General features: G+C 32.1%; 1 protein-coding gene across 1 annotated transcript; it reads left to right on the top strand.

Moving 5' to 3' along the window:
• Positions 1 to 865: 865 nt before the first annotated feature.
• On the top strand, positions 866 to 24,685 carry LOC118183818 (uncharacterized). Its single transcript, XM_035353428.2, has 2 exons — positions 866 to 1,871; positions 19,880 to 24,685. Exons 1-2 carry the CDS (start codon positions 1,211 to 1,213, stop codon positions 20,191 to 20,193), a joined length of 975 nt encoding a protein of 324 aa, XP_035209319.1. The 5' UTR covers positions 866 to 1,210; the 3' UTR covers positions 20,194 to 24,685.
• Positions 24,686 to 27,036: the final 2,351 nt, after the last annotated feature.

Raw genomic sequence — 27,036 nt, 5'->3', positions numbered from 1 at the left:
GTGGAAAAAAAAATAAAAATTAATTATGCAATTAAAATATCGTTCAAAAATGTTATTAAAGTGTAAAAACAGAAGCCCAAATATGAAAATAAAAAAGTGTGTCTTAAATTTCAAAAAGATAACTTCATATTAAAAAAAATGAAAATAAGAATTTAATGCTGTAAAAAATAGAATAACTGATTTACATAAACGCTTCAATTCCTAAGGATACCACTTAAAAAAAAAATTCGAACGGTATTTTAAACCCTTAAAAACTTCAAAAATTAGGAAGATAATTTTTTGTTAAATATTTAAAATGGAGAGAAAGAAAATTCTAAAAAGAACATATTTAATTGTGAAAAGAAGGAGTGAAAACAAAAGAAAAGGTTACACATTTAAATAACAATTAAAGAATAAATACACGCACATATTTGAAATCTTTCACTTCAATATTTGAATCCTTTTAAAAACTTCTTTCACGGATTTCTTTAAAATTATACTAGTTTAACTAATTAATTAGATAAATAGAATTTGAAAGAAAACGTCTATGGAATGGGTATTTAGGAAGAATATTGCTTTCTAATGCAAAAAATATTCACAAGATACCCTGACGTTGAAAGAAAAGAAACTGAGGGGAGAAAATAAGAGTGAAGGCAAGCGAAGTGCATCGAAAAGTAGAAGAGAACAAACAACAGGAAGTTCAAAAAGCGGCGGCAGCGGGCATCTCTCTGATCCGCGGCACCCAGAGTCGGGGATATATATATTACTTTTAATGATCCCCGCTCCCCACGTGACCCGCGTTGGCCAATGATACTTCGCGAAGAGCGCCCCTGAATCCAGCAGCAGTGCGCGCCTTTCCCAGTTCCCATATTTAGATGGCGACCGCGGCTCCGACAGGAGCTCAGGATTCTTTGCCTCGGGCATTCCAGAACCGGCGAATCGATGGCACTAGCAGCAGCACTTCGCCGACACTCTCTCCCGACTTGTTGAGCGAACGCGCTGCTCTCGACGCGTGCTCCACTCAACATTAGGCAACAAAAATTGTAAACACGACGCTCAACAGAAATTCGCTCGGACTTTCCGCCTGAAAAGTGAATCAGTTGTAAAGCTAAAGCATCAAAATACTGCCAGATACTGTGATCATTTTCTTTGAACTTGGTGCATATTTATAATGTGTTAAGATGTTGTCGGGTGATTGTTTACTCTTCCGTAGGCCGAGCCTTCGACTACGATGAATGGTAGCTTGTATGAGGAAACCTCGAATAGCCGGTCCAGCGTTGAAGTTGTCCAGCCGGCCAGCACCGGTCCTCTTCACATTCCAGCGAAACGTGTGCAAGCATCCAGCCTGGCGGTTTCGGCGTACGGTCACTCCGAGTGCGGAGGGGTGGTGGAAGGGGGCGGCGGAGGCCTCGGGGGTGCGGCAGCAGCGGGTGGGGTCATCCGCCACAGTCATCATCACCCTACACCCCAGCCCTGGGGGGCTTACGATAATCACTCGGCATTTGATAGTCACCCGTCGCAGTATAACCAGTCGTCGCTGTGCAGAGAGAGCATGACGCCCAGCTATTACTACAATGATCATCATGCCAGGGCGGACCGAAAACCCCCTATAAAATTTTGGTCCAACACTTATGACTTGCCCAGCGCTGGTCCAAGCACCGTCGCATCCACCGACACTTGCCAAACTTTCGCCCCACAGACGTGGTGCAATTATGCTCCCTATTCGGGGAGACATATGGAACATCATGGGCCCCAACCTGTCACCTACCTCTCCACCGAAGACAGGACACGGGCCCCCATGGATGGTTTTTCACACTCAGATGGGTACACTCTGAGGACTTTTGCCGCTGCCGAGACTCACCCTCAGCCCACTTATGTGCCAGCTGGTACTGGTAAGTACAAAATTTATAATTCATTTATTTCAGACTAGTTCAAAGCTTTCTAATTGAGGTAAAATCCTATAGCAGTTAGAAAGTTGCTGTCAGTTACATAGACATATGACTAAACATATAATTACACATAAGTAAATATCAGTCGTCAAGTTTATGGTAAATATGTAATATTGAAATTTTGATGTTAAATTTTTACTTTCAAAATAAAATTGACTATATCTTTTAAAAGTGAGCTAATCTATATTTGATCACCTGTTGAATAAAGTATATTAATTTTTACCCTTATTATTATGATCCTTACTTACTTCCTAGTATTGAAATTTATAAGTGTATACCTAATGATGATATTATGAAATATGACTTGCAGATTACTTTCTGTTAGTTGTGATAAATAACAGAGTTGCAAGACCTTTTTGCCGAATAAAAGTGAGAAAGGCTAAACTGTTATTTTATTAAATACTTAAATGAATTTAAAAGAATTAAATTATAATAAACCACTGCGACATATGTATTTTTCATCATGAAACTATTTTAGGTTGAACATAAAATTAACGAAGGGCTGCTCAATATATAATTACAAGCATAGCAATATTAAGCTGAATATTGTGGATATCATTAATTCTTCTTATTATTATCCTCATTTCATTTTTAGTTATCTCTGGCTTCTCAAATGCTCATTTCATTTAACTCAAAATGCTATCCTGTTTGTTATATTCTCTAAATAACGCGGTTTAATTGTTGAACTTAAGAAGTACAGAGTTAAATTAAAAATGCCTTTAATCTTTTAATGCCTAATTATATTAATGTGGGTCAAAAGTAAATCTTTTCCCAATAGCAAAATAACACCTTCTGTAAAGCCAAATCTCGTTAATTGTACATATCTATGGGATCCATTAAATGTATACACTATATAAGTTTACTTTGCATGCTACAAATATTTTGCAATAATATGCAGATGTTCAAAACGCAATAAATATTCTGTAAATTATTAATGAAAAGTTTAAATACATGTTGTCTTCAGTCTATTAATATTCACACATGCATAAATATGTAAACTAGATATTCAAATATGTTTAATTTATTTTAATTATGATAAAAGTATTGACTTTGTGTTCAGACAAAAAATAATTTCTGTTACACATTGTTGCTGTTAGTAAATTTTCATACAGTTTTAATTAAATTTGTGTTTCTGAAGCTATAAAGTAACTATCGTACTGAAAATTATATGTTTTATATGCAAAAATAATCTTCTTCCTTTGCATTTTTTTGAATCAACATTTCAAGTAAAAATTCTCCTAAAGGACATCTATCGAATCACAGATACTGCAAACATATATTTCATTATATAGATACTACAAGCATACATTTAGTGGATTGTGGATTTAGTGGATTACGAATTTATGTTAGAATTAGGCAGCATTCGAACCAGTAACTCATGGACAAACTTATATTCAATGCAATTATTATTTTGTTGTAAGAATTAAGAAAATGTTGCATGTATCAAAGAGCAATTTTTAATGCCTGTACAAATCCAGAATGCATTCTCAATACTCAGCATTCAGAAAATGTGTTTTACGTACTAAAGAATAAAAATAAAAGCACCTCTAAATATATTTTATATTGCATGTAGAATTGAGTAATGTTAACATCGTTAGATTGAAAAAAAGGGTCATTTTTATGAAGCTACTTATTACTGATGCATTTTATTAAAATAAAATAAAAAATAATTCTGATGTTACAGATAATCTATTAAAAAATTGGATAATTCTTTTAAATAGGAAAAAAATACATTTTACCGAACATCTTTCTAGAAAGAGAAGGAGTTTATAGTACGAATTGTCATTTTAGAGTTCATGTATATGCTCAGAGTTACTCTCAAAATATCAATTCCTGCATGTTAAATAATATTAATAACCATAGTTTCATCGCAAACAGTAACTAGAAACCAACGTAAATTTTTAAATTAAAAAATGATTATTTCAGTAAATGAGAGAGGAGTAAAAAGTATGGTACTTGCATTCTAAAAGCAGGTCGTTTATAATAGCAGGCGTTATACTGTTTATTAAGGTACTATACCATTATTTTGTTACAATGCTTTTCAATCCTCTTATTTCTTCGCGTAGTATTTAGAATGCAGAGGAAGTTAAAATTATTTTGATAAAAGAGAGTATATCATAACAACAGGATAAAAAAAAAATTCAAAATGTATTTTGAAAACATAAATTTTGTATACAACGTTCATTATTGAAAACAGTGATTAAATATCAAGAATTTAGAGCTCACATTAAAGAAAGAAAATTTTTAACCCACGAAGCAGATTAATTATTTTTAAGACTATTGATCATTTGAGGACATTTTTATTAATTTACTTTCAAATTTGATGAGGAAAATTAAATAAAATTACTATAGTTTTAAAAGAAATACTTTTCTTGAAATTCGATTTCCTTATAAATAATTATTTAATTAAATTTAAATACAAATCAAAAATTGAAATTTATATCTCGGATGTATCTGCCTAATATACTTAAAGCTATTATAGCGATGCGATACTTTAAAAAAACATATATTGCCAAATTTATCACCTGATATGTTGATGTTGTTTCTAAAATCATATATATGCTGTTATGATTTTGTGTGAATGGATTTGGTAAAGTACTTTATTTCAAAATTCTAAGCCTATGAATTTTATATCGAAAACGTTATTTTATTACACGTTTAAGGAAGTATTTAAATTTTACAGCTTTGGAATCGTTTATTGGGCTAGTATGACGACAGTTTTATCACTTATCAACGCGGTCATAAAAATATTTTATTTTTCTTTACTTTGAATACTTTTATAACTTTTTTAGAATTATTTTCGAAGTCAGGAAACAGAAAAAAAATTGCAGTGCCTTCTCCGGGATTCGAACTCCAGACTTCTCGAAAACGCTTCGAACGTGCTTCTAGGTACACCACGAAACAATTCGAAAAGGAGGGAGAAGATACCTTATCGAACGGCAGATAAAACTAGCATAAAATAAAAGAGTTTTCAAGAGTCACATTAATTATATCTTTTACTTACGAATAATTAGAGTGATGCAATGACTATCGTCTATTTCTTAACTATACTAAACGCAAAGTAACAGTGATTTTTTTAAAGCTTCTTTAATATTAAATCCAGATTTAATGGGAATTATATAACCAATAGAATAAATGTAATGATATCAGAGGAAGTGACCTATCAGTATATACAGAGGGAGCGTCTGCATACTTAACAATTGTGCTGCGTTGGTTTGGTGTCAGGATAGAGCGATGACTTCCTTCATTTTGCTGGATGAAATGCCAACCAAACTGCAATAAAGCCTGTCCAGTTAACCGAACATACTAGTTTCAGACTAAATCAAACATCAGACGTTATCCGAACTTTCATTTACACAAATTGATTGCGTTTAGATAAGTTCAGATAATTAGTGTTTTCATGCACTGGAAAAGAAGCGTACCCGTATAAAATACAAAATTAAAAAAAGATCAACCGCAGAGTAATAATGGCAGGAGATGTGAAGAGGACATAGAAAGGTTTTTTTTTTTGATAAACTTAAGTGCTGAAATTAAATTCATAAATAATAATTAGAATATCTAAAAAAGAAGGGATTTGAAAGATTCATTTCAAGCATATATTAAAAGTTTGGAATAACCGAATTCGCCACAAATAATAGTTAGTTAATCTTTTTTATTGCCAGAAAAATACCGAAAATATCTAATCTTATAAACGCCTTTAGACATTTCGGACCTTGAAAATAATCAATTCCATTTTCGTCAAGATTAGAAAAGTGGATTTACTAATTGCTAGCTTTATGAAGTAACCACTTACACCAAGAAAAACACGCACGGGGGGATGCGGTGATTTCCTACAATTTGAGGTTAACTTTTTCTAATTTAATGCACGAAATCCGCCATTAGAATCGACATCCAGAGAACGCTATCAATGTTAATCAGTACCAAGTCATTGGCCATCTGTCATCCAGTGTGCAGAATACAAAATATTACGGAAAATACTGTGGATATTTGAGAAAGAATCAATAATTCTGAAACATGAATTCACTGTAAAATTCGTCGGATAGAAACTCTCCGACTGTAAAGAGCAAAGATAAATAAAATTAGTAAAAATAGCTTTCGTATTTATATTTGCATTATTCATAAATGTATTTCAGCTGGTTCTAAAAATACAGTCGCTAAGAATAGAGTATATGCTGTGGCGTATATAGTTGGTCTTGTAACTGACGCACAGATTGTAGGAAAACCGCATCATTGGTATAACGAGGAGTAAAATTGGAGCTCGAACGCATAAATATAATGTTCTCAGCTCGAGCGTATAAATAAAAGAATGTTCAATAAATGCTACATTAATTATGCATTTAAAATTCAAGACCTTTTAACAAGCTAAAAAAAAAACTTTAGCCGTATTTCTGCAAAAACACCAAATACAGTTAAAAGAGTTCAAAACAACAATTTTTATAATTAAAATTAGAGTTTCTACGGAAAAACAAGCAATTCGGCCAGCGGACAAAAAGGTAGATTCTTCGGTGCGCAAAACTAACTTAAAGTTAACTTTTGGCTCCACTCGACAAACAAACAACGCAGGTGTAGAAATTGACTTAATTTACTACTCTACTGAGTTAAAAAAATGGCGGTTCACCTTAATTCGCCACTTTGTTGATAATTCTATAACTATTGGATGCAGATTAATTAAAGGCATAAAACCCTTGACAGGAACATAGAAACCACATAATTCAATCACTTTTAAAGCAAGAAATACATAATTTACCAACATATAAAAACAAAAATACTAAGCTAACCTAGCCAGGTAACAGAGTGGCAATATATATATATATATATATATATATATATATACGATTAGTGCAGCCGACTGTAACGAAAAGGGAGCTGCACAACTGCAACGTTATAGCAGTCATATACACAAAATTTCAACGTTCTACGGCCACTTGTTGAGTAATGCGAGCTACATATGTGTGTACATACGTACAGACGTCAAGGAAAAAATATCTCTTTTGAACCCATTTTACAGTCCTTTTTGGTTGCATGTCCTATTAGTTTCACACTTAACGAAAATTTAAAACATAATATGATTTCACATTTTTTTTCAATTATAAAAAATAATAAAAAGCCTTCATATTTTAGTAAATTATTCCATTTCTAATTAGAAAAATTTTCTGAGTAATTTCTTACGTTTCATTAGCCCCCACAAATGTGCTTCATGTATAGGCTAAATAATTTTTAAGTATAAGTCCAGGCAAATGAAGCATGATAAACGTCCGAGATTCACCTTCCCGTGAACTTGCAGGTTCAGGATTCGAACCGACTGTTTTCTCATATGTAACATGGATGCAAGTCTGCTCCCTTTACGAATTCCTCGGGAAGGCATCCCTTCTAAGGCAAGAGAGTTGCTATAATAAGCAACCTAAGCTCTAACATTTAGAAAATAAATGCACTGAGAGCTTTATTTAGGCAACAAATATTTCCAAAACTCATGTGACTTTTCATTTTGTACAAAAGCAGCGTCTTTAATCTTCAAAGTATTATTTGAGCCTTCCAAAAGAGTTTTCCAAAGATCAGCCTTAGATTCTGCATCCAAAACTTTGCAGCAAAAGCATTTTCAAAGTAAAAATTAAGGCGATGATTTGTAACTTCAAATTAGTATTTTATGGTATAGTTTTAGATATTATCTTCAGCAAGTTTGTAGCACCAAGCCAGTTCTAGAATATTACTGTTTATTTTACCTTAAAAAAAGTCTATGATTTTACTTTTGCCAATCCATTAAAACCCAAGAATGCTTGCTCCTTGAAACATTTATATATGCTTTGCACGCACATGAAACAGCATGTGGTGCATACTCATTACACCCAGCCTCTCAGAAACAAGTCAATACGTAAAACTTCAGCAATAAATCAACATCTGGTTTGGACAAGCCCGGTAACTACAACAGGGCATCCAGTTCCCCCCCTAAAATACCTAATTGCTTGCTTTCAATTATTTTACTAAACGTGTTCGAGGGGCTTTATGAGATCGCAGACGATACGAAAAGTGGCTGCCATTTCACGGTGCTTTAGCTTTTTGTACCTTCTAAAGATTTTACGGCTTCCTAATAGTACTTGAAGGACAGCGAAAAGTCCAAATAGGGTCTGTAAGGGAGATTTTATTACTTTTTCCTGGCGCAGAAGGGAAAGTCAACAAATCTTTTCAAAAATGTTCGCACTATTTAACAATGATATTCACTACTACAGAATATAGTATGGGCGTAAAATTTTTGGGGAAGGTAGATTGCTCTATATGCAGTGAGACTTTTAGAATACCCATCCACTATAAAACACTCCTGCTGATATTCGTTGCGTTCATTACGCTTGTAATTTTAAACAAGTTTCCATCCAAAAATAGCTTTCTTCTCTAGATTCCTCTGCGTGATCTCATGATAATAATATATTAACTGTTGATTTCAGACTAAATAATCATTTCACGTAAGTGTCGATTATTTCGGAAAGAATAAATAAATCCTTTCAGTTAAATACATTTTTTAATAGACAGGAAATGTAAATAGCATTGATGTCTCGATAAAGAATTAAACATTATTCGATTACTTGATTTTTAAAAATTTCAAGCTTTATAATAAAAATTTATTAGTAATGTTTCTTTTTTCATCTTTCTGACATTAAATTGTTGATTGTCTCCCCCCCCCCAAAAAAAAAAATTCCTCGAAAATCGCAAAGGATTTTAATTTCACAATCAAAATGTTGTGACCATGCACTCTTTAATTCATAACGAAAATTCTATTCTGATTTTGTATAGTGTTTTCGGAATAAAAACGATAAAAATGTAACTGTGCAATCGCCGAGATTCAAGCCACGGATCTTCCATTACTAGCTGGATTTATTAACCACTTACACCGCGAAAGCAAGCGGGAGGAAAGCGATATTTCTTTAAAAAGCAACGTAGCATTCTTCAGCCAATAGGAATTTTAAGATATGAATATATACCTAAAAGTACGTACCTATAAATCTTTATCCTTAATCGCATTAATATTCACAAAATTTCAACATTATGCAGTTCTTCTAGTTCTTTTAAAATTAGAAAATGCGAGTGATTAGATTATGATTATGTGCAAATGCATACCTCTATACTTGCTCTATACACAATTGTAAAATCCGTGCAAATCACATTTACTCTGAAGTGTTGTTGCAGAGACATAATTTAAGAAAGAGAAAAATACTTAAAGTATAGTATGCAAATGATTAATAATGGTTTTTATACATTTTAAATAAATTTGTTTAAAATACTTTTAATGCTTAATTTGCGTGTTAAAATTATACGTTATTTATACGTTAATTTAAATAGTTTTAATATTTCGATTTATCTTATGAATAAGAGTTTGTTAAATATTAAAATAATACTAAGTTAATATTTGCTTCTGAGTAACAAATTAAAAAATGCACACATATTTACAATGAGAATAATTACTTCAAAAAGAGAAGCATGTTGATTAGAAAAATAATAGTTTTAAAAGTCATATTTATTTTCTCATTAAATATGCAGAACAGATATCTCTATTTATTTTATAGTAAGTTGAATATAAATCTCTACATCGAAGCAGATGCTGCAGGAATGTTTACACTTGCAGACAAGCTCACTGCTTATGTTTTATAAAGAAGTTTCTGTATTTCTATAAACAGAGTATGAGAAAAGTTGCTGCGAGCAGTCATTAACTAAATATTTATTTATTTATCTTGCTTGCTTAATTACATTTTTAGCTAACTAATTCGAAAATTTAGACAGTTAAGAACGGAGAAATTATGAACTCGAGTTCAAAAATCTCTTTCGCCTTCGCCTGTGATTAAGAACTTTACAAATGACAAATCAAAATATTTAAACTCATTAATAACCAGAATCAGGCAATATTTCATGACAGAAGACAACTGCACCACCTCAACTGAGCTTTCTTCTTCTCATACTCACCTGGTGTTGTTCAGCTTTCAAAATAAAGGAAGCTAAAGTAATGGATGATGTCTGGACGATTAGAATTTTTTTGCTCCATCGTATGAGACGTTTTAAGGCGGCCATCTGATAAACTATAATCATGTGATATTCTCGTACTTGGAATATCTGGAAATACTAAGCAGAGATTTAATTCTGAGGCAGCAGGAGTTTTTCATTAGTATTCGTATCTTTAATACATTATAGGCAAGCTTAGAGATAAAATAAAATTAGCCTACATAGCATACGTACTACATGAAAATAAAATACGATATTTATACGTTAATTCGTTATGATGTTCATGCGCTAAAAACAACGCAGTTTGATGTGTTAACGTAGTCTAATAGTCATTCCAACATTTTGCTTATAGAACTCATTCTACTACACAATCTATCGAACTAAGAATGTAAAACTGTAATTTTACGCATTACAATAGGTAAAAGATCAGGATAAAAAAAAAAAAAAATATTACACAAAACAGGCGCTTTTTCATTTACGGACACATATTTCGAGAGCATTTGGGCTAGAAATATTTAAAATCAGCATATCCTTAGAATTTTCTATAGAGATTCTCGTGCGCTGAAGATAAAAATAATATTTTATTCCTTAGAGCGTTGCCACTGCTCGCTTTGGAGTTTTTAAGTTTTTTAATCAAGAATTTTTACAAGTTTTACAAAGTATGAAATAGCCAATAAAAAAAAATTGAAATTCCAAATACGGGCTTTCGTGTGCCAATGTTCGGGTGGAGGACTATATTATTCAAAATTTGATGAATCTAGGTACCGTTGTTTTTTCACAATTCGAGAATTTTACATACATTCATGCAGACTCTTCATTACTTAGTTTCTTTAAACATAATACAGGACGATAATATTTAGTGGCAACAATTTGAAAAATGATACATCGCATTTACGTGATTCAACGCAAAAAAGCATTTCGAGACTAATAGCACTTCTGGGTTAACGCCTTTCTTTGAGCTAATAATAATGATACTAATACTCCTGCTACTCCTAATTCTGGTCCAATAACTTAGCATGTTTGACAAAATGAAACGAAGGCAAAAATGTAGAACTTCGTAGAGACATTAGGAGTTTTTTGGAGGCCGGAGAGATGAAAAATTAGCCACCGCCTTCGCCGGGAATCGAACCACGAATCTCTGAAATACCGGTACAGCGTGCAGAACCACTACACAAAAAAGCACGCTGGGAAGGTGGGAGAAATATCTTATAAATTAAAGATTAAAAGGAATTATTCTCTCAAATCCAAGTGATATTAAATGATTACAGGAAAATATAAACATTGAACTACGCACATCTATGACACAGATGTGTGAAAAAAAGTTCTGAATATTTTGCAGAAATTATTAATATCAGGAATAGATACAGAACGAAAGAGCTCTTCCTTTTCAAGCTAAGCTAATTGCTGAAGTTTTGCAGAATTATCCGATTCATTAAGCAGTTTTATAAAACCTAAGTAACTACAGCAATAAAAACTAAGACTGTGTATTCAGTGGTAATATTGCCGTTGTTTCTGGAAAAAATTAAATTCTAAATAAGCTTTATCCCAGAATGCAAATAAACTTTTATTGAAAGGTAAGGTACATAATGTAAAATTTATAAAATTTTAATATCCCAGGGAAGGTGTAAATACATTTGTGCCCTATCATCAGTGAATTCAAGGAAGATTTAGTTTTATAGTTACCACTGTTCAACTGGCGGCATTTATTAACCACTATTTACTTTAACAAGGTCATTAAATTCACCATCATCATTATTCTTCCAGTTGAAGGAATCACGCTATTGCCTTAACTTCATGGAATAAGCGTAATTATATTCATGTTATAGCTCCATAGTAAGTAATAGCATAGAGTGTTGATTCATTGCTTCTTTCATTATAGTCAATAACTATTTTAGTAGTGCTTATCAAGCGATTTTTTTAATTATTTAGTTTGAGGTAATCTTTAGAAGGTTATTTTATTAGTCACTTAGCCCCATTATGAAACAGAAAGTAATACTGTAGAGTCACTAGGTAATTTTGAAGCAGGACACAGAAAAAATGAGCAATGCCATCGCCGGGACTCGACCCTATAACTCTTTGACTCGACCCTGGACCTCCCGCTACGCACCGAGTGTGCTGCCGTTACACCACGAAGGCATGCTGGAAGAAGGGAGAAAATACCTTAATACATGCATAAACAGTATGCTAAATTGCATTTAGGATTAAAAATCTAGATTTAAAGTACGAAGTGTGGGATTTGTTTTTCCAGATAAACAAGTTTAATCAAATGCCTCATTTTCGAGAAATTTTGATTGGTGAAATTCAAGCAAAATTATCTACTCTTTTCCCAAGTGATAATTCATATTCGGTATTCAAAAATTCATTATAATATCCTAACACATTTTGTAAAGATTTTACGTCGATAGCAAGTCAGAATTTCATTGATCATAAGTTATATTTTTACTTGAAGAAACAAAAGACGGCTTAAACTAACTAATTACGAAAGAGGGAATTTAAATGGGCAGTTTTATTGTCTAAAATAAGATAAATGAAATCAAACTTTATAGATACCACTAAAACTTGAAATCTCATATTAGGTTTTATCTATAAGTTGCAAAGTAGAAAAGTAATATTTTTCTCTTTAATGTTATATTGTTATTGAATTGAACATTGCTTATCTATTACTACATGTATCCATTTCCAGGAAATATGCAGGTGCGTAATTGTTATACAGAAATTCTGTCAAGGACTTATTAATTTTTTAATATATAAACATTATTTTCCCTTCTTTCACCTTTATTAAAATACAAATTTATGAAAAACCATTCCATTATATTTAAATAATAACGAAGAAGGCTAGAGTAATTAGAAAGAAAAGACTAGAGTAGAGTAATTAGAAGACTAGAGTAATTAGAAGAAGAGTAATTAGCAAGAAAAATTAAATCAAAATAGCATATTATATTTTTTCATATCACATAACATGTTTTTCTCATAATTATTTCATTATTTTGAAATTCTATGGATAATTTCTATATAATATTAAAATGATTTGTGCACTCGTATTGTGATCCTAACAATCGAAAAACGTCAAAATAGTGAACCAGATAATAAATTTGTATTTATCATCGAATATTTACAATATAATATTCTCTTTTTTATCGTCTGATGGCGCTACGATACTGTTTATCGACACATGAGGGGTCAGAACAGGGGCAGGGGATGTAAAAGAGCAGGGGTTGACTCAGCGACTATGACGTCAGTAAATATCGAGGACAGAGAATTCCTCCCTCCCCTCCTGACGCCAACTTAATTCCCCGTTCCCCGACAAATTTCCGCTTCCCTACCATCTCGAAGGATCTACCACTCATCAACTCAAATGTGACCATTCATCAGATACTGGAATTTTGCGCTCTTTCAAATGCTTGATGGTCTATCTGCATTCTTATGTCCAAGGACCTGCTGTCCGTTGATCAATGCAGTAAATTAATTCAAATTTAATGTTTTTAAATGATTTGCTTTTATGTTAGATAATTGTTTTTCTTTTTCATTACTTGTGACCATTCAGTGATCGATTTGAGAAAATATCACCATTAGTGGGAAATTTATGTGATGAAGAGCATCTTAGATATTATGAAGTTTGGTTTGCGACTGCCAATTTTTAGACAAAAACATTAAGGAGTTTTAAAAATTTTATAACGGTCATTTTTGAATATAATCTACTGTCTTTACAGTTTCTTTATAGTTTTGATGAACCTTCTATCAGCCTATAATCAAATATCTTTCATCAAAAACCCATTCGATATGTCCTCTCAAAACTAATAGCTCAATTAACTAAATTTTAAGGATGTTCCTAATAATTCTAAATTAGGATGAATTGGTAATTTAATTACGCGTGACTTCTGCTTAACATTTTCTGCTGTAAAGCCTGCAAATCAAATGACAGCCTCTATTTTAAATTCAAAATTTGAATTTGAAATAAAGCTCCAATTCAGATTCAGAATATAAGTTCTTGTCATAATTTGCGTAGTTAGTAAATACGGAATTTTAGTATGCGCGAATTTGCAAATAGGTGTGTGCGAATAATAGGAAAATCTGTACCATTTAATCTTAGCAGAAAAACTAAGAATAACTGGATTACGTAAATTTTAATATAGTCGACGCTAAGTATAGCGCCATTTCCCACCCTAAAGAAAAAGATACAATAGAAGCCGCCGCAACGAAAGTAGATTTAATATACTGTCATCATATGGAATTATTCTTCACTGGTCATTTTAACGGAGCGACAGTTATAATGAGAGGTCGTTATGAAGAACGTTGATTCATTTTCGAAGATGTGGCTTGGAAATTAAATGTAAATGACATCATATGATAGTTAACAACCTAGGCTGTATATATTTTTTCGTTTACTTAGAAAATATGTAAATGATGGACGTTTATTATATACACAGATTAAGATCAATTGAATAATTTACATTTTCTTTACTTAAGATGTAGTCCTTTGATCTTTACGTACTTGTATTCTTGAAGAAAGATGAATACCATTAAACAAATATAAATAATCAAGGTCGTTATATTATTATTGTTATTATTAATCCAAAGGGGCGGTGGCTCAGAAGGGCTATTAGTCTCAAAACGGCATTTTGTGGAGTTTCATTATAAACGGCAAATAACTTCTTAAATTTTTGCCACCAAATATTATGGCTCTGTATTACATTTAAAGAAATTAAAAAAATAAAGAATGCATGAATGTATGTATGTTTCTCGCATTGTGAAGAAACGACAGTACCTAAAGGCATCAAATTTTGAATAACGTAATCCTCCAGAACATGGGCACCTGGAAGCTCGAATTTTGAATTTTGAACTTTTTTATTACCTGTATCATATTTTGTAAAACTTTAAGGACTCAACGATTAACAAACTCAACGATTAACAAACTCAACAACTAATCGTTGATTAACAAACTCAACGATTTCAAAGCGAGCAATGGCAACACTGTACGAAAAAAAGCATTTTTATCTCCACTGCGCAAGACTATCTATACATATTCTATAGATATGCTGTTTTTAAATATTTTGTGATATTGCTGTTGAATTGAATTTCATGTAGTTTAGGTTCGAAGAACATGATACTTAATGCAAAACGTTAAAAAATTCCCTTTAGGCGTAATATAAAATCTGAAAGCTTTCGGATAGAGTTATTTTCTTCTTCTTATTATTATTATTTAAAATACAGTTATTATTTTGCTTCTGCATTTTCGATTATTATTTTCATAGTTTTTGAAGTAAGAAGTTATCCAATTGCTTTATGGGTTATGCTGAAAGGGTTATGCTGAAAGGGTTATGCTTTATGGGTTATGCTGAAAGGGTGTTACTTTTCTGCTGAACCATAGAATTAGCTCTAGCAACACGTAGCAACTACTGTAGCAACATGTAGTATTTTGGACCACTTTTGATCAATTTAGAATAAAGGATTAGCTTCATCACTTAAGATCTGACACTAAAGGAGCTTTGTTTTGCTACTGTACTAAAGAGATTATTTTTTTATCCTCAGTAGAATGTATTATTTTTTAACTAATATTCATCATTTTTGAGTAAAGGATTAGTTTGCTCACTTAAAACTTGATGCTAAAGAGGTTTTGTTTTGCTACAGTACCAAATGATTAGTTTTTTTCCGCAGCAGAGTGTCTTGTTTTAGATTAATATTGATCACTTTTGAGGAAAGGATCAGCTTGATCACTTAAGGCCTAATGTTAAGGGAATTTTCTTTTGCTACTTTACTGAAGAAATTATTCGTATCGATTTTTAACCAATATTCATTAAGACACAATAACACGCCCAGCAAATACTAGTTCAGAAGTCAAACAACAAAAATCAGCGTTATATTTTCAAATTTTTTACAGGATCAGTTTCGATGGTTTTACCGAATCACGCGCTCCGCAGCTGAGGATCATTAAAGCAGCTGAGGATCATCTAACTATCATTTGCGCAGCGGAGCGCAAAATGAGCCATTTGCGCTCCACAGCTGAGAATGGTGGTTCGGTAAAACCATCGAAACTAGTCCTGTAAAAAATTTGAAAATAAAATGCTGATTTTTGTTGCTTGACTTCTGAATCAATATTCATTACTTTTGATAAAAGGATTAGACTGATCGCTTTAAATATGACGCTAAAAGGAATTTAATTTTAAAGTAAATCAAAGGATTTAGCTTTCCTCCTAAGTAAAATATGTCATCTAACATTCTTATGTTTCATTACTAATGAGATATGCTGAAAAATACTTTTGAATGACAACTAAAATACAAGGATTGAGAAAGTAATTGCTCTTGTAGAGTCATTAAGTTATTTTGAAGTAGAAAAAGTGAAAAATGTTCAATGCCCTCTTCGGGACTCGAACCTGGACCTCTCGAATATGCGCCGAGTGTGCTACCATTATACTACGAAGGCATGCATAAAGGAGGGAGAAAATATCTTATATACTTCCCCATTTTAAAGAGCGACTGGGGATTAGGGGACCCATTTGCCAAATCCTGGTAGTGAAGAATCATTATCCACCGCCTTTTAGTTCGGGAGGCACTGTAGAATGATTTAGAATTTTTTTCGATGTCAGGAAACTGAAAAAATGAGCAATTGCCTTTCTGAGACTAGAACCTGGACCTCTGGAATACGCGGCGAGTGAACTACCGTTACACCATAAAGAATTGCAGAAAGGAGGGAGCTCCAATGATTCTGATATCATCTCTGCATTAAACTCAGAACTTCTGTCCCCATACACACGCTCTTACCAAATCAGCTATCCAAAGCTAGTAACCTTACACTCTTTGGTTATATTTTATTGGAAAATGATATTCATTTGTGAGCCTATTTTTTCATTCAATATTATCAACCAATTTTATCATCATTATTTTTTGCCAAAGAAAGTAATTACGTTCTTTGTATTGTGACTTAACGATAAAGCTTTTATTAATAATTTTAATAAAGATAAAAATTATAATATTTGCGACCTTCTTTATCTTTTTGACCTTCAAAAGCTAAATTAAAGATTAAGATGAAAAGTCAGTGAATATAAGTTTTAAAATAGTCAAAGAAGATAATTCGAAGATTCTTGTGGCTATTCCCTTTAATGTTCTAGTTTGCTTTTGCGTCTGAAAAATTGGTTATCCAACTAACACTATACAACTCAGACCAACAAGTTGTTACTGATTTATATAAAAGTAACTTTTAAAAAGTTTCGATTACTTCTGATAGCTGTTTGATTCCTATTTTCCTATATGGCTGATTAAACGATATTTTATTTATTTTTAAGTTATGAACTGGTACACATTTTTACACGATCCTGTTCATTTAACTGCAATGTTTGGTTTTTTTTTCACTGAGGCAGGGAATATTTTATAAATACCAGATTTCTGCTCTGATTCGTTCGAATGCAAATGTCGTTACATTTTGAAAGTACTTAAGCCCCACGGATACACCGTAAGATGAATGGAAAATTTCTGCAAGGTGCTCCAGTGTTTTTCCTTTTTTTTTTCCTCTGTCTCTCTCTCTCTTTTTCTCTCCACATCGCCGCAATTTTATCGGCGGCATCGAAGAGTAACTCAGTGCATTGCTTCTCTCAACTGAGTAAGTTATGGCTCCTTTTACGGCCAATGCTGATCCATGGGTCATAGCCACAAGTGGCATTTTTCTCTTTTAACAGCTTCCGGGGATCGCTAAAAGGTCAATTTCATTGGGTTGTGAAAATGACCCCTCATCCCCCTCATACTCTACCTTTCATAGTGAATCCTGCTCTAATTTACAACTCATAGTTTAGTGTGTGAAGGAACAAGAGCATTCATAAAATCAGTGTAATTGACGGACTTCCGATGTCCTCATACATTATTGCAAATAACGCGTCAAGTTAATTTTAATTTTATTTGCGTTGTTTTATGATATTATTAAGTGTAATAGATATCAAACAAATGGAAGTTTATAAGCGAATGACAACAGCCGTATATTCTTATTGAAATTTCAGATGTTTAAAAATTTGAGAAATATAATCTTTACTATTTACCACGATGAGATTAATTTCGAAATGAATCCTGTTCAGGAAATATTTAATGCATAATAACTTAGGTACTTTCTCCCTCCTTTCTGCATGCCTTCGTGGTGTAACGGTAGCACACTCGGCGCACATTCGTGAAGTCCAGGTTCGAAACCCGGCGAAGGCATTGCTCATTTTTAATGTACTTCTACTTCAAAACGACCTAATGACTCTATAAACTAATGACTTGAAGAAAAAAAGAATTTAAACTGTTGCACAAATTAGGGTGGGATAAAACATTCTGAAAAGTGTGACAGAAGACAATAAACCAGAAATCCAGTTTTCTTTTCTAATGCCTTTTATACATTAATAGTTAAATAATTAGAGAAAGAGAGTGATATCAGGAAATACAAAAACATCGATCTTATTTTACTTTTATTGCATTTAAAATGACCAATATATTTGTGTTCTACCGAATATAAAATGCTTTATCAAAATCTAGAAAAAAGTAATATCTGATATTACGAATTTATATCAACCCTGTTTTTTATTTGAAATTATTATAGATAAGTTTCCTCTACCTTTTTATTATTAATTATTATTCTATTTGTTTAAAGCCAGCTGATTTATTTGAGTTGATTTTTCAGTTTCATTAATTTCTACGCTTTGCTATAAAAAGATACATTTTTACTTTCATTACACGGTAAAGCAACAATTTGTTAACGTGCATCATACATTGCGAAGCCTTGAGCTTGAATAAAATCCACCTTAGACAGTGAGTCTCAACTATAAATAGTCATTACATAAATTTGTGTCTTATAAATTAGTTATTATATTCTCTCTATTCGGTTTTTCTTCTTGTGATAATGGGGGAATATATGTATGTAATATTTTTAATGCATAGTAAGAATCCAGTACTTCTGACTATAAGCATGGCTGGGTGGAAAAGGCAGAAGCAAGACATTGACAAAACTGAATTGAAGAATCACCATATTTATTTTTACACATCACAAATCACCTCTTTGGCAGACAAATTACTTTTAAATCGTCGTTGAATATAAACCATTTTTAGATACAAAAGTAGAAAGATACGGCTTCATTACAGGCAGGAAAGCATAAGTAGCGTGGAGATACTGGCATGGAAGGAAGTTAGGATAAAAGGAACATAGTTCCTCGCGAAGCGATATTTATACTGCGTATGTGCATATATGAATCCAAGCAGTGACTGGTTAATTTTAGTTTTAGGTACTTTTTTCAAGCAGTGTTATGTAATTTAGAAAGATCTCGAATTTGGGAGAACAGATGAATTTAGGGGAACAGCAGCAAATCTAGAACCGTTAATTTTAAGTTTGCCAATTATTCTTAAAGCAGTTATCGTATTTTCTTATATCTTGCATAAGAATATAATTATATCTTGCACCCCACCAGCGGCCGAGCGGTAAAGTCGCTGAACACTGGTAGTTCGGTCCGAGGTTTGAGTCCCGCGAACTGGCTGGCTGCATGGGTGTTTTCGTGGTTTTCCCCATGTGTAACGTGTATACGAGCCAGTTTCCCTTAGAAAGTCCTCCGCGAAGGCATCCCTCCCTTTAGGAAGATAGCCCTAGTGTTGCCATAATTAAATACACCAACACACCTTATATCATGCATATTCCCTCCCCCTTTAAAAGAAAGGTCGGAAGAGCAGGTGGCAGAAAAGAATTAATGAATTAGCGAAGCAAGAGAAAATGTATATGAGAAAAGCATCAGGAACATAGCCGGCAGGTCTTCCTATGCCCCTTCATGATTCATGACCTTTCTCTTATACAGATTACGAAATACTTAACATATAATTTACAATATCTTACACACACACATGTACATGCATTTAAATCTGATTATTTTTAAACTTAAGCGTATGAATTAGAGGCTACTTAAATTGAATTATTTTGTATTTGTGGCTAATAGTTAATGAATTCTTTTCTTCTTCTGTTTCAGTGACTGAAACCGTTGTGACAAATCCTCTGGAATGGACTGGCAATGTGACTGTTCGTAAGAAGCGCAAACCTTATTCGAAGTTCCAGACGCTGGAGTTGGAAAAGGAGTTCCTGTTCAACGCTTACGTGTCGAAGCAGAAGCGATGGGAACTGGCGCGTAATTTGAACCTCACAGAGCGCCAGGTGAAAATCTGGTTCCAGAACAGACGGATGAAGAGTAAGAAGAACAGTCAAAGAAACGGAGAGAATAACCAGAATAACAACAATACGGTAGTCAATGCTAACGGACAGACAATTGCGCAATCGGTTAAGTAGCTGGTCTCCTACACTGTGCTTGAGTCGTGAGTTGCTTCTGGGACAAACCTCCATTGCAATATGTCGTCAAATACAAACATTCCACGAAACTTTTGTAATGAACTCTTTCAACAGCGACAGCTGCCACAAAAAATTCTTCGTACCACTCTGCGTGGATAGCTTTCACTTACAGAAACATAACTGTTGATGCCATCAGAATAACAAAGTACAATCCTGAATTAATCTGAGTTCTTTAAAGCATAAAATTTATAATACAATGCACTCCTGTAGTTGACTTCCTCAGCGTTGAAAGAAATTTAACAACTTTTCGAACTGACTCACAGTACCTGAAAGCAACTTTCAGCGGATTTAAATTCTACGAATATATTTTTCTCATTTTTCATTTCAGAGACTTGTTAATTTTCAAACAGCGTTGTTTGTCTTTCGCGCCTCTTGAGAAAAGAAGATGTAAAGAGTTTCTTCGGAAAGGAAATAGAACTAGAATAAATTTAGCTCCAGCATTACGGAAAATTCTAACTTCAGGCATCCGAAACGACATCGCAAAACTGTAGTAAAGTAACGACAATATAAATGACATGCAGAACAAACATTGGTGGTGTGTGTGCATTGTTCTTAGCTATATTTATTGCCTTTCTTTGAAAGTAGATGTAGGATATTTCACTCAAAAGACTTTGTATCATAGTCTAGACGTAGGATCCAATGTCACACGTGCTCGGGCACTCATTCATTTTCTATGGTTGTGTACCTGCTTCGAGATGTACAGATTGTTGTTATTTGTTGCATAGGAATGTATAACGCGATTTGTATTTTATAAGTGTTCTAAGATTTTTTTTTTTTTTTTTCAGAAGAGAGAGAGAGCAGCCGACACAACTTTTTCATGCATTGTTATGTGTTCCTATGATTTTTGTTTAATACTATAGCCTATTACATTAAAATAGGCGATTCAAGGCCGTAGCGTCCCTACCCTCATTTACGATCAAATATGTGTCGTGAGGGAAATAGAAGATTATAACAAATTAAAAGATTCGACCTTTTTTCCGCAGCAGTCGTTGCTATGCTTGTGAGTCATGATTTGGAGGAAAGAAATGACCTTGAAATGCCTATTCTAAAGTAAGAGACTACAGTTTATGAATTGCAGTGATTGCAGTTTTAATTTTGCACCACAATGTCTATTATGTTTCCATAATTTATTTAAATGAAATTAATTGTAAATTGAAATACTTATAATTGAGTATGCATAAAATGCTTCTCCGTTCATTTAAGATACGCATATGAAATAGGGGTAAAAATTATATGATATGTGTATCTTATAGGAATTCAGAAACATTTTAGATATAACCATTTCTTTTAAACTGTGAATAATTAAATTTAAATTGTTTCTATTTAGCTGAAGCTGTTAGAAAACTCTGCATCTTTTTTATATGAAATATAATTTAAATTTCTTTGCAGAATGTATGCTTTTTCCCTCTCGAGTGTCATTTTAAGTTATATATTTCAGAAACTACATTTCTTTCAGTACTCTAAAATTTTAAATAATACATTCAAAATACTTACAGCAGTATCTGTTTCTGATAAATTAAAATCATAAACTATTAAAATATTTTAAAATTTAAAATTACAATTTTTAAGTATTCTGATATTCCATTGAATTATAAATTAATTAATAATTTCCCAAAGAAAATACAGAAAGTAGAAAATTAAATAATTAATACCGACTATTAATATTATTTACAGTTTTTTTAGTATGTGTATAAAAAGTCTCTCAAGTTTATTACTGATGGAAGTAATATTTTAATTTATTATCATCATTTAATTAATTCAATAAAAATTTGTAAAAATTAATAAACCCAATATAGAGAAGTGAATTCTACAACTGAACGAACTGTTCAGTAATATATCAATATAACAACTGTAAACATTCAATTATCTATACATTCTTTCAATCTCTTTTTAATTTATCTGTACTTATACTAAAAATCTATAATCAAGAGCAAATTAGGTATTCAAGATTTGCCAGTGTAATAGGTGAGATGCCTTTGATGAGAATTTTATAAGGAGAATGATTTTTACTCATGTTGCAGCGAAGTTGATACCTCGCCGGAAAACGAATCCTAACAAAATGAATCCATTTTCAACTGCTAGTACTCCGTGGCTTTTAGACATTTTGCTTTCGGGATATGACCGATGTTAGGTGATCAACGTTTCCTAATTTTCAGAAGGAGTGAGTGGCAATAATACAGTTAAAATTGGAACATTTTGCAAACATACCAACAGAAAGAGAGAAAGTCTCCTTGTTGAAACTGTAAACTTTTTTTATTGTACTTTGTTTCTGGTTAAAATCTCTTGTTTTTTATAGAATCCAAAGAGAAATTTAATCAACATATTGCTCATTGGCAGGATCAAGTCTTAATCAATTTTAGATTTTTTTCCTTAATAGATACACCCTTCCAACCTGGTTGATTTTTCTTCCTTTCATATATTTTAAATAGGGCTAAAGGAAATGTTATTATTTAAAATATTTTAACAGATATTAATGATACTTAATAACAATATAATATTTCATTTTTAATTTTAAAAATAATTGAAATATCATGGAGACACAAATCCACAAATTAATAACTGAAAGAAAATAATTTTCTGTGATTTTGAGACAGTTATCCATTTTGTTCTGTCCTTAAAGCTCTTCTCCTCCCATCCGAGATCCCCATTACGGCTAATCATTATTCATTATTAAAAAAGTTGATAGAAACATTAATGCTGTTTTTGCATTCCATCAAATAATTACAGTTTTATACTTTAATATGTTTTGTAAAAATACGAAAGGAGCATTTGTAAATCTGTTAAATGATATTTAATTTTTATACAGCTTAAGTAATTTACATATTACACAAAAATGCAATATTTGACTGTTTCCATGGTGTTTTCCACTCTTTGCCAATTTATTATTTCGCGAAGCAATCTCATTTATTAGGAAAGAACATTACTGGTGATTTAGAAACAACAGCACTTCGTATTTCGTTTTGTTCTAACATCCAACCATGCATTACTGATATTTTCTTATGCAACACTGCTCTGTCTTATACATTACTGTCTTTTCTTATACATTACTGTCTTTTTTCATGCATTACTGATCAGATTTAAAGTTATAATCTAATTTCAAGTTGAATCTGTTTAATATTAAATTTTGGAATTTCCAAAACATGTGTGAGAGGCTTTTACAGTATGCTAGTATGCTATAATCCTTCACCTTTTACCAACTGATTGTGACAAATTCCATTAGCGCGTAAAGGATTAGAGGAAGGGAAGAAATGCTGTTGTGGAGGACTTTCTGAGAGAAGCTGGCTCGTGCTCACTTTATGCTGCGTGAAAAACCATAGAAATGTTCACGAAGCTAATCCCGTTTATTGGTATTTTAAACGGGGTCGAACTACTGATGTTAACAGTCTTATCCACTTGGCCATTAATAGGCCCATAAACATTTAAAAATTTGTATTTTAGTGAGCTTTCAATAAAAAATTATGCAATTAATATATAGTGAATGCATACAATCATGCTTTAATCTAAAGTGCTACGTAGTTTTTTTATTTAATCAGATGATACTTACATCTTTCTTCATGAAAAGTGCTTGGTTTGTTTAATTATTTCAAAGCTTGGTTTGTTTAATTATTTCAAAGCAAAAGTGCTTGGTTTGTTTAATGGCTATCTGCCTAAGGGAAAGGATGCCTTCGTAGAGGATTTCCTAAGGAAAACTGGCTCGTATACATGTTACACAAGAGGGAAAGCACTAAAACGTCCATGAAGCCAACCCATCTGCCGGCATTCGAATGGACCGAACTACCAGAGTTCAACGATATTGCCGCTCAGCTGCTGGCGGGCCTTCATGAGAGAATACGGAATATCTCTATTATTATGAGATAAAAAGTAGGGAATAAAGAAAAGAGGAAAATGGTTTTGTAAATAAATTTTAAATGCATGATACCTAATTAAAAATCACAGTTTTAGCATTTATTATTTATAACGTGTTAAATAATAAAGATAATTATAGTAATTAATTTTAAAATGTAAGGTTAAAAAGGCATTTAATTATTAAGATATTGTTTTAAAGAAACGTTTGGTGTGTATACCGGATAATAACTAATTTTTTCGTTTCTAAGTCATTTAAAAAAATTAAATTGCTGTTCTTTTCTTATAATTTTTAGCTGTGTGTAATACAATTCTTACTAAGACATGTGTGAAATTTTGTGCATATTCTGTATGTTCCCATTTTTAATTTCTCTATTTTTTTCATTCAGTTTCATTTCAAATTGTACAAATCAATGTTCAATAGAATTTATTGTTCTTTTATTTAATTTTTTCATTTATAAATGAATTTGGTTACCCAGACTTGTTTTGAGTGCCACGGCTGCCATTATTATTTCCTCATATTCATTGTATATATGATGTTAACATGAGATGTGTCTGTGTTTTAGAAATAAATGTTGAAATCATCCAAGACCAAAGTAAATGCATGTGAAATTTATCTAAACGACTTCTTTCCTTCATAAACATTTTAAAAACATTTTTACTTTAATTCCCTATATAATAATTCCTTATAAAATAGTTTAATTCCCTATATAATTATTAATTTTTTAATAAAATGTGATGTGGACACCACCTAATTTCCTTGAACGACCTGTTAAATAACACGCAATTTCTCGCTGCTTGCATTTAAATTTATTTCCACGAATTAATTTAATTAACCGATTTCTCAAGGCAACTTGAAAATGACATAAAAAACTGCAAATTTTGGAATGAAATATCCAGGTCAATTTTTCTTGTACGAGAGTCAAACTTCTAGTTTTATTTTTTTCATAACGAGTGTAAAACTTTCCCAAATAAGTACATGAACAAAGAGATCGCATTTAAAGTTATATTTCTTTATATATATGGCTCTGTCGACTGCAATAAAAAAGGGAAATGCTCAACTAGAAGTTATAGCAGTCCCCATGTACAAAATTTCAACGTTCTACGACTAATCGCTTTTGGGTTAATGCGAGATTAATACATACATATATGCATGCGCACGTGCGCACAGACGCTACGACAAAAATCCCTTTTGAACCTACTTTAAATCCCTTTTACAATTCGTTTTTGGAAAAAAAAAAAAAAAAAAAAAAAAAAAAAAAAAGTCTATTATTCTGTTTGTCAGTACAGACGTCACGACAAAAATTCGTCCAAAGGGGTTCGGGAACGGTCAAAACGGAATTTCTGCTGAAATATGATACCTAAAATTTTTCGCGATTACAATACTTCTTTTACTTCGAAGAAGAAAATAAAAACATAATAATAAATTTATCTGAAGAATATTTAGGTTAAATAATATAGGTCCGCTTACATTAAAAATTTTTTCCCTCCTATTTGTTTATTCATATCAGGTAAGATTTCTAAAATTTCAGCAGAGGGAAGAATTTTCTTCCCCCTTTTGTTAAAAGTACACAGTTTTTAAATATGAGCTTGACTGTGATTGATCTTTTTTTTTAAAGAAATTATTTTATATCTGAAATACTTTGTACTTCAAACAGCGGGGAGAATTCAGAACTACTTTTATGATTTAATTAGACATTTAGTGATAAAATCCAAGTAAAAATATTGATATTTGCAAGCGACAAATAGATCAAATGGCAAACACAACAAATGACAAACACGCGAAAGAAAGATAAAGAATAAAATTAATAGCCGCATCATCTTTGCACCATTATGCTTTAATAGCTGAATTTTTTCCGTTGTATTTATATAGTATTGTAGGAACAAAAAGAGATATCAATAATTTAGAAATATACATTACAGTGAAAGTTAGTAACTAAATCAGCGACGTACGATGCAGGTATTTCAGATTGAAACACTGGAGTCGAAAATTTTCAGGGTTATTACTTTTCTTTTTAAAATAAAAAGAAAGAAATGTTTGACTCATGCAGTAATATGAAAGATCTGCTTAGGTGAGAGAAAGGAAGAAAAAATAATTATGATGTAGCGAGTTCTGGAGAATTGTATATAATGTTTATTATCTTTTCTAGTCATTCCTGGTCATAAGATTACATCTGATTTCTTTCAAACAGAGGCTAGTTTAAATGTACTAAAAAATAAATTTATTCCTGCTAATTTATGTTAGGCGTTAGTCTGTTTTCAAAACTTAGCTGTCTGACAAGTAGTTTCCTTATCAGACAGTCAGGAGACGCCTTGTTCTTTCTCCTAGAAGCTGCATTTCTGAAAATATATGCAACAGCAACAAACAAACAACAACGAAAAAAAAAAAAAAAAAAAAAAAAAAAAAAAAAAGTAGGTTTTTATCTTCCAGTATTTTCTACAAGAGTTAAATTTCGGTTACTTTGACTTGTTTTGACCGGAATTTCCTATGGACTATACTGTGCATTAATCGAGTTTGTTTTGCAGTAGTTATAGTAAACCCCTCTAAAACAGTGGTTATTTTCTTATTTCTGGCTGTTACAAGTTTCACTCTTTCTTAGCAACTTTTGCAGTTACTTACAAATAATGAACTGGAAAAATAATACTTTTTTTTAGCCCGAAGAAACATTAGCCCAGAAGGGCTATTAGTCTCAAAACGCGATTTTGCTTTGAATCACTCTAAAAGTCTGAATCACTTTTCAAACTTGTTGCCAGCAAATATTATCACCCTGTATTATATTTAAATAAATTAAATAGTGGAGAGTTTGCATGAATGTTTGCATATTTTTTGGATTGTAAAAATACAATGTTACCTATAGCCATTAAATTTTAAATAACGTAGTCCTGTATCCGAATGTGGACACCTTGAAGTCCGAATTTTGAATTTCGAATTTGTTTTAT

Source organism: Stegodyphus dumicola, chromosome 12 (genome assembly GCF_044657685.1).
Source record: "Stegodyphus dumicola isolate Sdum_Otavi_A_Nest chromosome 12, ASM4465768v1".
In the NCBI taxonomy this organism is placed as follows: Eukaryota; Metazoa; Arthropoda; class Arachnida; order Araneae; family Eresidae; genus Stegodyphus; species Stegodyphus dumicola.
The sequence above is the reverse complement of the archived record's forward strand: the minus strand, read 5'-3'. Positions and strand labels throughout refer to the sequence as shown.